At 32.2% G+C, this 12,725-nt stretch overlaps 1 protein-coding gene and 1 long non-coding RNA gene across 3 annotated transcripts; both read right to left on the bottom strand.

Moving 5' to 3' along the window:
* Positions 1-5,869: 5,869 nt before the first annotated feature.
* LOC126673036 (uncharacterized) lies at positions 5,870-7,666 on the bottom strand. Its single transcript, XR_007639254.1, has 2 exons — positions 7,180-7,666; positions 5,870-6,394 (listed from the first exon to the last, which is right to left on the bottom strand). It is a non-coding gene; the product is annotated as an uncharacterized LOC126673036 (long non-coding RNA).
* Positions 7,667-11,153: 3,487 nt separating this feature from the next.
* On the bottom strand, positions 11,154-12,407 carry LOC126673030 (cytosolic sulfotransferase 12-like). 2 transcript variants are annotated; one of them, XM_050366982.2, is made up of 2 exons: positions 12,124-12,407; positions 11,154-12,000 (listed from the first exon to the last, which is right to left on the bottom strand). In XM_050366982.2, exons 1-2 carry the CDS (start codon positions 12,350-12,352, stop codon positions 11,330-11,332), a joined length of 900 nt encoding a protein of 299 aa, XP_050222939.1. In that variant the 5' UTR covers positions 12,353-12,407; the 3' UTR covers positions 11,154-11,329. The 2 variants fall into 2 exon arrangements, with proteins under 2 accessions (XP_050222939.1, XP_050222938.1); XM_050366981.1 differs by having other exon boundaries at positions 11,154-12,407.
* Between the last annotated feature and the right edge of the window lie 318 nt (positions 12,408-12,725).

Raw genomic sequence — 12,725 nt, 5'->3', positions numbered from 1 at the left:
GGCAAAGAAAAAAGAAAGCCTGCTAAATTGAAAATCCGAAAGAACGGCTTAGGCAAAATTCAAGGCAAGAGAGCCTGTTAAACTGAAAAATATGAAAGAATAGTTTAGGCAAAATTCAAGACTAAGAAAAAGAAAGACTGCTAAGCTGAAAACCCGAAAGGATTACTTAGGCAACATTAAAGGTAAAGATTAAAAAAGCTTAGCAAAATTCACAAGCACGTCAAGCTCAACAAAAGGCAAGCAACGTACAAAAGCGTAATAACTCATTGATAATGTTGGACACTCCTCATCTTATTCTACATTGACTTATACTTCAAGACTCGTCTTTGATAAGAAGGGTATTTATCGATCTACGGTTTGATAAAAAAAAACTTATCTTGTCATTATCATTGCCGATTAAACAGCATGTTTTGAAACCATAGCCGAACTACGTAGGCACTCAAATCATTGAGTTCAAGTCCAATTTCTAAAAATAACCAATTTCTTTCACACCCTTCCATTAAACATTAATTATGGTAGTCCCATCCGAATTACGTGGACTTTGAACCCATAAAGGGGTACGTAGGCATTCGGAAAATTTATCTCTGAGTTCAAGTCCAACTTTTTGAAACTAAATCAATTTCGTCACATTTTTAGAATTAAAGCCTCAGAAAGCCAAATTCTTACAAATCCATCCAATAATGATTCTTCCAGTAACCTCGTGTTATTTTAAAAAATTGGACCCATTTTTTTTAAAAAAAAACGCCCTAACTTTGAATATACATGCTCATTTTGTTATGATTTAATTATCGATTAGATATCAATTAAATGAGATATGATATGCTTGTAGTGTTCATATTGTGAATAGGACAACTTTCAAGACTGAGGACTCACTAGTCAATTTGATTATGGACAAAACCAATTACTATCATTGACAATGAGAAACTCTTCTATGTCAAAAACCTGATATGACAGCCCATCTACCAGTCGAAAAAGCTCTCTAAATTGAAAACCTGGAAGGGGGATTTAGAGAAAGAAAATTGAGCACGAAGAAGAAGCTCGCTAGATCGAGAACCCAAAAAGGCGGTCTAGGCAAAAATTAGAGCATAAAAAAAAAATCACCCAAGTAAATTGTCATAAATTAACAATTGCAGAGTCATTATGTTGTCCAAGACTTTGAAGAGGCTTCCACGATGTGAGAATGAATCTCATAACATGTAAGGTACAAAATTACCCGATATGAGTAGGTCATGAATGTTGGTCCCTAAATAAGAATTTGCATTTAAGACGTATTTTTACATTTGGAAAAATGCACAATCATGCACGAATTGAGATCTGCCAAGTCGAGACGTGTTATAATAACATAGGTGAATCAAGCCATTGCCATTTCTTTTAAATAACCAGCTAACCTTTTATATCTTTCCTTCTATGAAAATCACAAAAGACAAATACCACTTCTCTTGACAAATAGATGGTGGACTACCTAATACCTAACCAAAAAATTTATTCTTCAAAAATACTAAAATAATTTTAATTTTCTTTTCTTTTTCAAATGCATCTTTTAGTTCGACAATTACATGCATAAATTCATCCATGAAGTCATTGCATGTCATGTTTTTACCAATCCACAAATACATTTTCTTTACCACGTTGATTTCCTAAAAGTCTTAGGAAAAATCTTTGCACGAGCTGCATTTGTAATTTAGCATATTCATATACATCTGCATATTACACAAAGTCGAATCATGTCAGGTATCTCCAGTCAAATAATCGAAATTTCATAAGGGTAGCAGAATCCACCCTAATGAAAATATTTTTTTTATAAAGGGCTTAGGGGAAAATGGTCATCCGTGTGGCAAACAGACTATGATCAAAATCCCCAAGATTAATTAAGAATAAATCATGAAAACAGATTGAAAGTCTCGCTTTAATATTTCATACCATAGGATCGCATTCATATTAAACTTCAAACTATTTTTGGCTAATATTTTTTCATGGTTTATTTATATCTTAATTATTGCCTAGGTGAAGAAGAATTCCCTTAATCAATCAAGCGCATGTTTTTAGAAACGATAACGCTTATTCAAGATCAATAAGCGAAATTTCATCAAATATTAATCCCTAAGTAAGCTTAAGGGGTAATCTATCATTGCTTACCTGAGTAAACGCAAGGTCAACGCATCATGCTTCATAGCCAAAACATAACTATGTCAACTCGACCTTGCATCACACACTATACTACAAGTTTTTAGGGATAGAGCACCTTTACCCTCTTTTGACGAGTTCACCAATCTGTGAACATCTACACTTGCTTAGAAAACTAACATGACATCCGCTTGTAGGATTTTCTCCTTCTAGCACCATTAACTAGTACAAAAAAAAACTCGCTTTGCTTCGGGCAAGACTTCTTTTTTAAAAAGACAACTCGAACACTATAATAATTAGTCATACAGTGTCCGAATATTGAAAACACAAATATTTTTAATAAAATTATCACAATTACAATTGAAGTTTTAACATTTTGCTAACGCAAATGTTGAACTTACATTGTTTTTATTACAATACTTCAAACTAAACATTTATGTCAAAGGAAATTCATCACCGGTAAGTTGAACGATCGCCGGACTTCATAAGATGTTGCTAGAAGAAGCGCTAAATCTGCTCTAATCACTTATAACTAAATGAAGTGATAACCCCACTAATCAAGTAGAAAAGAATAAAATAAAAATACATTACTAATTTTCATATTTATAATATGTAATCTACAAAAAGTGCAATAGCAAATGAAGGTGTAACACCAAATACAAGAAAAGCCAAAAAAAGATAAAATTCTTTTGATGACATATTACACATAATAATGAGCAATACGATTATCATTATGATCATTACAACATAAAATGATTTCATTTTGAATTGTATTTTTTAAGTAGAAAAGAAGTGAAATAAATTAGGATAAAAATAAATAGTAAAGTGGGTATATATAGAGAAAAATATAGCCGTTTATTACCGTTTTGTAACCGTTGGTTACTTTTGGATTTTTGTTAAATTTTATTAGATAAAAACAATAAAGTTGATTGTTAACAAAACTCAACATTTTAATTTGTTATTAAATGAGACTTTTTTTATATGATATATTATTATTATTAACAATTAATAATATAATTAATTTTTATATAAAGTCATTTTTTTTAAATCAACAAATAAAACCACTATTTTTTTTATTCTAGACACATATATTATTTAATTAGTCAGGTGAAATTATAACCCAATTAAACTATTATTAACAATTGATCAAAAGCATACAATAAGAATTATAAAAAAAATTAATCTAAATTAAATTGGTTTGGTATACTAGTCAAATTTCATGCAAATGGGCTAATACCTCAACGAAAGATGACCCATATACAAAAACAAAAAACAAAACTTGATTTGTACAAATTTTTTTGAACAAATAAGTCATTCACATATGTTCTAGAACAGTGGGCCATTTTCAATTGGTAACAAATTTCAAAAAAAATATAACAAATCTTTCTTTTTGGACATCCTAATGGTTAATGCCATTGGGGGCATGCATATTAAAGTCAAAAGTCTTTATGTATTAATTATTCACCAATATGAAAATATTTTTTAAAATTGTCCAGATTTTTTAAAACATCCGAATTTTCCTCAAAATTTGATTCCCCTTTGCCAAAAAAAAAAAAAAAAAAACGATACATATCAAAGTTATCTTAATCGGATGAAAGCCATATCTGAATATACATGGAAAATCCAAAAGAATCAAAGTGTCTGGATAAATTTACCATATAAAGACTATTGACTCCTCAAAAAAAGTCTCAATGCATGTCGAAAAAACGAAGATATTTTCATTATATCCCCAATAAAATTCATACTCTACGAACAATCTATCAGAAATACATTTTTCTTGACTTTTTTTTTCTCAATACCAAAAGAGAATTTAACCTAAATCATTCTTTAAAAGAAGTCTAACACTTTTTTAAGATCAGACCTGTCAAATATTAGCAATAAGGCAACTAAAGGGGGGCATCTTGCTTACCTCTCTATATATTCCTCACTCCCAAGCATAAATTTACAAGTATAATTTTTACATTTTTTATTAAATCTGCGAGTTAGTAACAAGCTAAACGCAGTATTCGGTATGAGTCCTTACCGAATTCCTTTATAGCATCCCCTCCGTTAACAGATGCTATCCTTATATTTTTTTTAAATCTGCGAGTTAGTAACAAGCTAAACGCAGTATTCGGTATGAGTCCTTACCGAATTCCTTTATAGCATCCCCTCCGTAACAGATGCTATCCTTACATTTTTTATTAAATCTGCGAGTTAGTAACAAGCTAAACGCAGTATTCGGTACGAGTCCTTACCGAATTCCTTTATAGTATCCCCTCCGTTAACAGATGCTATCCTTACATTTTTTTATTAAATCTGCGAGTTAGTAACGAGTTAAACGCAGTATTCGGTACAAGTCCTTACCGAATTCCTGTATAGCATCCCCTCCGTTAACAGATGCTATCCTTACATTTTTTTATTAAATCTGCGAGTTAGTAACAAGCTAAACGTAGTATTCGGTATGATTTCTTACCGAATCCCTTTATAGTATCCCCTCCGTTAACAGGTGCTATCCTTACATTTTTTTATTAAATCTGCGAGTTAGTAACAAGCTAAATGCAGTATTCGGTATGAGTCATTACTGAATCCCTTTATAGCATCCCCTCCGTTAACAGATGCTATCCTTATAATTTTTTTATTAAATCTGCGAGTTAGCAACAAGCTAAACACAATATTCGGTATGAGTCCTTACCAAATTCCTTTATAGCATCCCCTCCGTTAACAGATGCTATTTTTGCATTTTTTATAAATCTGCGAGTTAGTAACAAGCTAAACGCAGTATTCGGTATGAGTCCTTACCGGATCCTTTATAGCATCCCCTCCATTAACAGATGTTATTTTTATACCTTCTTTTATTTTATGCGATTTAGCAACATACTAAACGCATTTAGATCGGCATGAGTCCTTGCGGATCTCTAACAAGCATTTAACCCATTTTTCAGCACGAATCATCACCAAAAATATTTTATTTCAAAGTTTAGATTGCATCCAATCTTGGACAGAACTGCCTTTCGTCGTTAACGTGCCAAACACGAGATTCGATAGTCTTTATCGAATATTCTAAAAAAATACTGGCAATTTATTAATCAATTGGCTATCCTATATTTTATATACTTCTTGTTCCAAGAAGATATACAAAAGGGGGCAGCTGTTGATACCCAATTTTTGACGTCGATAATTTTATTGATTATCTTAGACTTATTTAACTAATAGCCCAATTAAAGGAAATAAATACAATAATAAAAGGGAGACAACCAATTCCTTTTATTATTTTTAGCTTCTTACAAAATTAGAAAAAAAATGAAGAAGAAAGGGGCAAAATTAATACATCTTACATCTCAAAAAAATAAGGTAAATAGTTGGGCTATTCAATAACCTTTTAAAATTTAGGGACCAAATAGAACTTTACTAGATAGAGAACTTTACTAGAGAATTAATTTGTTGTTTAACTTTAAGGACTAAATATTAATTTATAAAGGGACCATTCAGTTAATTTTGAACCTCAAGGATCAAATGGAATTTTTACCAAAGAGCCAATCTGCCATTTTTTTTACTTCAGGGATTGAAATAAAATTTAGCCAGAGATTATTCTATAATTTCTCTCGCCACAGACTAAATTGCCAAATTTTTATATTCAAGGACTGGAATGAACTATGTGCAAATTCAAAGGACTAAAACTGAAGTTTGCCATAAATATTTGTCTTTTGTGGCACTATTTGCTACAGTAGCCCGAAATAGTGTTTTTGCTGTAGCTGAACTATGATTGTCAAGTGCAAATCCAATTTATAGACACAAAATCAAGATTATGGCTAATTAAGTACATTTAGGCACAATTAATCACATTTATCATAATTACAGAACTGCCATTGCCTTAGCCTATAAATTAAGTCCAAAATTCATTGCAAAGGACATCAGGGAATTTACATAGCAATATGCCCATTGAAATTCTCCACAGCTTCTTCCTTTTTCTCAATGTGTGCTACTGAGCTGAAATGTAGTCCTTTGTTGTGTGGAGACACTATCCAAGTTCTGCCATGACCAAAATACATTGCACAAATCCTCACCATCTTTCTTCCTTTTTCTTTGAAGCTGAAATTCAGCCTGTCTTCTCACATTCTCTCTTTGCTATAGCATAAATAGCCCCCAAAAACTTACACTGAAAATAAAGAAGAGAAGGAACATTAGCCCTCCTTTAGAAAAAAAAAATAGAAAAAGTTGTTGAGAAATTCTGCACATTCTTCCATTCCTTGCTCCTCTCCTTCATTACCTTTGTTCAAGCTTAAGATTTCTACAAACACAAAGAAAGAAACAAAAACAGTTCCATAAATCATCTCAATCACTTTTGTTGTGTTCATAGCCAACAAATAAGTCAATTTTCTTATAATATGCAAATCTGGATTGCAAATCAACTATATTTACAAATCAGAATTCTAACTTTTCTCAAAACAAAATCTAAAATAATTAAATCAAAATCTGGGATTTTACTGTCACAAACCCAGTAGAATGAAATCTCAAACACCAAATTCAAAATCATACATTGCAGCTATAATCAAACCCCGTGACTAAGATTTATAGCGAAAGAGATGAGTAGCAGATTACATCGCTTGTAGCAATGGCAAGCTCTCAACAAACAAGTTAATCAACAACATTCAAGGAAACAGACGACATTAGCAACTAAGGTATACACACATGACATTCAGCTTAATTAGCATTTATACATATATTTGAACTACTCTTTTATTTATTTATCTTAATATATGCTGACTGAAAAGTTCCTCTGGAGTTAAGAAAACATTTCAGTCAGCTTATTTTAAGGGTTCATGGCGTAATGAACCCTTAAAAATCGAACATATGAAATTAGTTACAATCTGAACTTGAAAAGATTTTAAAAATCTGTTCGCTGTGTTTTTATATTAAGATGGATATTAGATCATTCCTCTACATAATTAAAATCAAGAAAACCTAGTTTGACAAAAATGTTTTAAATCAATACAAAAAACTATAATCAGCTATATCCACCCAACAACAGCAAAAATCAAAAAAATCCAAAAGAAATGGTATAATAAAATAAACCTTTCTTCATCAGTTCAGAGCCTCCATCCTTCTCCTCCGGTTCGATCTCAGTTCAACCCGCAAGCCAATCTTTCTTCGGTTCAAGACAGGAACTAACCGGAGAGCAAGAGGCGCCGTCGCCAAACCGAATCCGGCTATCCCATTTATCCTTGCCATTCTCAATTAAAACTGAAACTAGAGCCATTAAACAAATTCTTCAAGAAAGCAAAAAATTTAAAATCAAAAAGAACAGTGGATTAACTTGAATCATTAGAATTTCGTTAGCTATAGTCTTCTTAATCGTGTATTTGTTTTGTTTTGTTAGAAGAGAAGAATTGAAAGAAAAAAGAAAGCTAGGGTTAGGAGCTGAAAATCAGAAATAAAAGAGCAAATAATGGAAAACTTTTAGTGGAATTATGTGTCGGCCAAAATAGCATTTTTGAGACAAAAATTAGGTTAATTAAAATAGAGGGTCTACATTCATTAGGTCTTAATCTAATGGCTAAGAATTTTTATCATTGATGGATTGGACTGAAATTATATAATTATTGGATTTTATAAAGATTAATTTAAGTCCATTGTATAAAAGCTCATCATTTTATGATTATAAACAAATTAATTAGTCCACTTAAAATATTTAATTTTTGTTCGATTTTATTTATTCTCATAACTTTTTATTATTATTATTTTTAACCCCCTTTTTCATACTGTCAATGTTTTTATCAAAAATTTATTTTACATCTTTTCTCACATAATTTCGAACTACGCGGACTTTGATCCCATTTATTGGGTACGTAGGCCTCTCGGAACAACAAATTCCGAGATCAAGTTCACCTTTATCAAATCCTTATTTATTTTCCAAAATCCTCATTCCTCGTTTTCAAACTCTTGTTCCTTTATCAAATTTAAAATACAAACTACGTGGATTTTGATTCCGGCTTAACGGATACGTAGGCGTCTCGGGCGAGGCTCAAATCCAAATCTTTTAAAATTATTTTTCTCTTAAAATATTATTTCACTTCAAATTATGTGGACTTTGATCCCGGAATCCGGGTACGTAGGCATCAAAACTTAAAAATGTTCGATTCAAATCCCTCCATTATTTTTCTTTTTCTTAATTTATTTAAATATCGCTTAAAATAATAACGATTCGGTGTTAGAGCGTTATTATTAAAAATAAATATTAATTCTTACATGTTTTATGTATTTAAGCCCAAATCCATATAAATAAATTAAATAATACAATGGTGAAACACTATTAAATTAAACACAAAGCATATAAAGAACCAGTTTATCTGGGCGGGATAGGGTGATGTGATTTCTTCCCTATACGTAACCAACCCCGAACCCACTAATAGACCAGTACCATAAGTGGACCAATCCCACTCATTAGATTGGTGGCGACTCCCAAAAACCTGACAATGTCAAGCACGGGAAGTCAGCCAAGTCGCACAAAGTCTCGAAATAATCAAAAACTCCTGGATGCGACCGAGACCGGACGGCACGGTGCGACAACCCGTTTATTACACGCAGACACGAATTGCCAGGTCTAATTATAATATTCGAAATTAAAGATTAATGATCAAGTATTTCATAAATAATGGGCATAATTTGGTAGGTTACATTTGCAAGAAAAAGAAAAAACGCTTAAGATACATTGCGCTTATTCATAACCCAATCATTAAATGGCCTAATAGCTTCTTTTTATCTATCATACTCCAACAACCCTCTTTTTATTTTATACAGTGTTAGATGTATACATTGCGCTTATTCATAACCCAATCAAGATTAGAATTAACTTTTACTTCTCATACCAAAAACCGAACACATAATGTAGACATTGATGTGAATAAGAAGAAAAGGGGGTGTGTGGTGTAGGGGTGTAAACGAGTTGGACTACTCGTGAGTTACTCGAGATCGACTCGAAAAAAGCTCGAGATCGGCTCGAAAAATTCGAGTCGAGCTCGAGCTCGAGTTCGAGTAGCTCCATCTCGAGCCGAGCTCGAGTACCATTTACTAAGGCTCGTGAGGCTCGCGAGCCTAAACGGGCCTAAACGAGCTTGTTATAAATTAACAATAATAAGTTTATTATCATTATATTAAATTTTTACACCTCTAAATTTAGATATGCATCATACAAATTAGTTAAATTGTATAATATATAGTGAAAAATAATTAAAATACATTAAATCTGATTTTTTTAATTATTGCTTTTATTTTTATTAAATTCAACTCGAGCTCGAGCTCGAGCTCGAGTAGCTCGAATGTTGTTCGAGCTCGAGCTCGAGCCTGTAAAACACACTCGAGCTCGAGCTCGAGCTTGGCCTAACACGGGCTCGGCTCGGCCCGTTTACACCCCTAGTGTGGTGTGAGGAATAAAAGTTAATTCTAACCCTTTTGGGTTACTTCTTATAGAGAGTTAAACACTTTGTGGGTTTTTGTTATAAGGGCATATTTATTAGAGATGTTTTCTATTTGGTGAATCTCCACCAATTTTGTACTCCTTTTAATGATTAGTGGATGGCTCAATTCTTTCGTCTGTGGATGTACGCTTTAATGCAGAACCACGTCTCTTGTGTTATTTATTTATTTTGCTATATTATTGTTTGTTGATCAAATCCATAATCAAATACCTACATAATGGTTTCGATTCCGCTGCGCATACCAATCCGGTCAAAAACCGGTCACGACAATTGATATCAAAGATTCAATAATCGGTATCAATGTTACAACAATTATTATAATCCAGTTTATTAAATGTTGTTGATATTAAAACTGACGAAAAATATCAAAAGTAAGAAAAGGTTAAAATTCGAAAAATTAAAAAATTAAATATATGATAAATATTGAATGCATAAATATAATGATGAAAAAAAATAAAAATAATGATAGAACATTGTTAAAAAATTAGAGTTAATATAGAAAGTTAATTTTTTAAAAGAATAGTATAAAAAAGAAAAAAAATTGCCATGAAATAGATTTAAAAAGGACCGTAAAGAAGTAAATTTTATAAAAAAATAGTATTTTATATAAAAAAAATCCTAAAATTATTGTTAGCATCCAACAAAGAACGAAAAAGTTGCGTTATAATTTGTCAAATCCTCTTTTTTTAATTTTTGGTTGATTTTGTTTAGACTTAATCACCAAAAAAAACCCTCATCTCTTAGCCTTTTTCAGTTGCACTCTGACGTTGCAATTTTGTCAGTTGCACACTAATTCGCACCTTTGGATTTCAATTTCATCCCGAAAATTAAATTGGACTCTTTTTCACTTAGAAAAAATTCATAAAAACCTTTATAAAATACTCGTTTGAACTCTTTTTCACACAAAAATTTAAAAATGGATGACTTATTTTAACCTTTTCTAAATAAAAAAGAGATCAATTTAGTATTTGAGGGTGGAATTAAAAACCAAAGGTGCGAATTAGGGTGCAGCTGACAAAATTACAACGTCAGGGTGCATTTAAAAAGGAATTAAAAGGTGGAGTATTTTTTGGTGATTAAGTCTTTTTTTATAAATGATAATTAAATTAGCACAATTATAAAACTGTGGTTGGTGTTTTGACCAAATTTTTATGCACCAGAGTCAAAATGATAGGGTATGTATCTAATTATAAATTGGGTTAATGTCAAAAAAAATTATGAACTTTACATGTTTTCTCATTGTAATCATGTAGTTTAAATTTTCTCATTTTTATACACGAACTATCACTTTTTTTCAAATTCATACACGGTGCTGAGGTGGCACTCATTCATTGGTGTAAAGTGATATCCACCTCAGCAAATTACACCAATGGAACCGTGACACCTCATCACTATTGATCTCGAAATAGGGTATAATTGAAAAAAATTCTAGGTTATGGTATAAATGAAAAAAATTCCAAGGTGGATGGTTTTTAAGTAATTAGGCCTTTTTTTAATTAAAATCAAAACTATTCAATTATTGTACTATTACTGATTTTTTATTATTGAATTAGCTCTTTTAATTTTCTACAGAACAAAAAAATAGCTCTTTTGATAGATAACAATGCTTTGAAATTGCTGATTAAAATAGAAGCAACAACCATAATAGCAAGCTGAAAAGTAAAATGCAACGGTTTACAGGAGAAAACAGTACATAAAAAATCTATTTTAATGATACATTGATAGTGAGGTAGAGCATAGAAACCGGATCAGACGGCTGCAATAATATTCTCGGTTACTGATGAAGGAGCAAAGGTTAAACCAGAGCCATGCAGCTTCTCAATTGTAATACCATCAATTTTCTCTGCCATTTCAGGTGTCAAGTGATTTCTCCAGTCTCCAACTTCACCTTTCCTGAAGAAATCCGGATATTTAGCCGTTGGATCGAACTTTTTGCCTTCGTTCGCCTCTAAATTTCGCAGATTCTTCAGACTGCATGACTTTATAATTTCTTCCACAACACTATGCTCTTCCACTGCAAAGGGCTTGTCCAAAAACTCAGCCAATCTCATAACTTGAACCACATGCTCTCTTTTTAGTTCTTCATATTTCAAGAACAGTACCTTATCGGGTGCTTCTAAGCTAGCTTTCCAATAACTCAACACATGCTCCCAAAACGGTCCGAAGTGCGAAACTCCATTACAGAACATCTCAAAAGCTTCTCGAAATGGAAGAGGTGGCATCTCTTTAGGCCTTATCTTCTGAGCAAAGTGCCATTTTGAGACAAAAACATCTTTCGGGTCGCGACATATGTAAACAACTTTGCACCCAGAACCCGTCATAGAGTCCGGTAACAGAGTATAAGGGATGTGCGTAGCGAAAAGGCGAGGCGACGGCATAGAGTCAAGATCAATAGTCTCTTGTAATTCATCGTTTTCATCTAGGATGAACTCCAATAGAACGAAAAGATGGTGAGGGTTAGAGGAGAGCAAAGGGTGTTCAGAAGAACTAAAAACGTGTCGATTAATAGTAGCGAAAAGCAAAGATTTAAGCCAGGTAGTACCGCATTTCGGATAGCTTGCTAATATGATATCTTCAGGCTGAGACTTGAAGTGTTGTTCGATAAACATGAGACCTTTAACGACAGCCGGAGATCTTAGCCTAAAGCCTTTATACTGTTGGAGATCACTCCACCAACCTTTTTTCCTTGGAAGAGTTCGAATCACTTCATCATAGCCGTCGAGGTAGGTTTCAGGTTCCGTCGACTCATCATTGAGTTGAGCTGCTGCCATCGCGCCAACAAGAGGATCTTCTCTACAGTGATGTAAATTAATGTATGTTAAGAATATATATATATATATACCGACTTACAAATATAATACTTCTCCGTCACGCAAAAAAGTAGTGATCCCACGTTGCATCGAGAGAAAATTACACCATAATCGAGTTCATCAACGTTCTTTTTTCAGATCTTGTGACCAGATTGTCTGGATTCAATATTTATCTTTTCAATAAGTAATTTTAATTGTTTAAAAATATATTAAATAAATATTTATAGCTATTTTTGGTGACTTGTTAATTTTAATTGAAATATCATCAATTAATGTGATATTTATTGATTGGATACAACATTTTATAACGTCATGTGTCATGCATTTAAGAGAA

Source organism: Mercurialis annua, linkage group LG3 (assembly GCF_937616625.2).
Source record: "Mercurialis annua linkage group LG3, ddMerAnnu1.2, whole genome shotgun sequence".
Lineage (NCBI taxonomy): Eukaryota > Viridiplantae > Streptophyta > Magnoliopsida > Malpighiales > Euphorbiaceae > Mercurialis > Mercurialis annua.
Note: the sequence above shows the minus strand (reverse complement) of the source record. Positions and strands in the feature narration are given on the sequence as shown.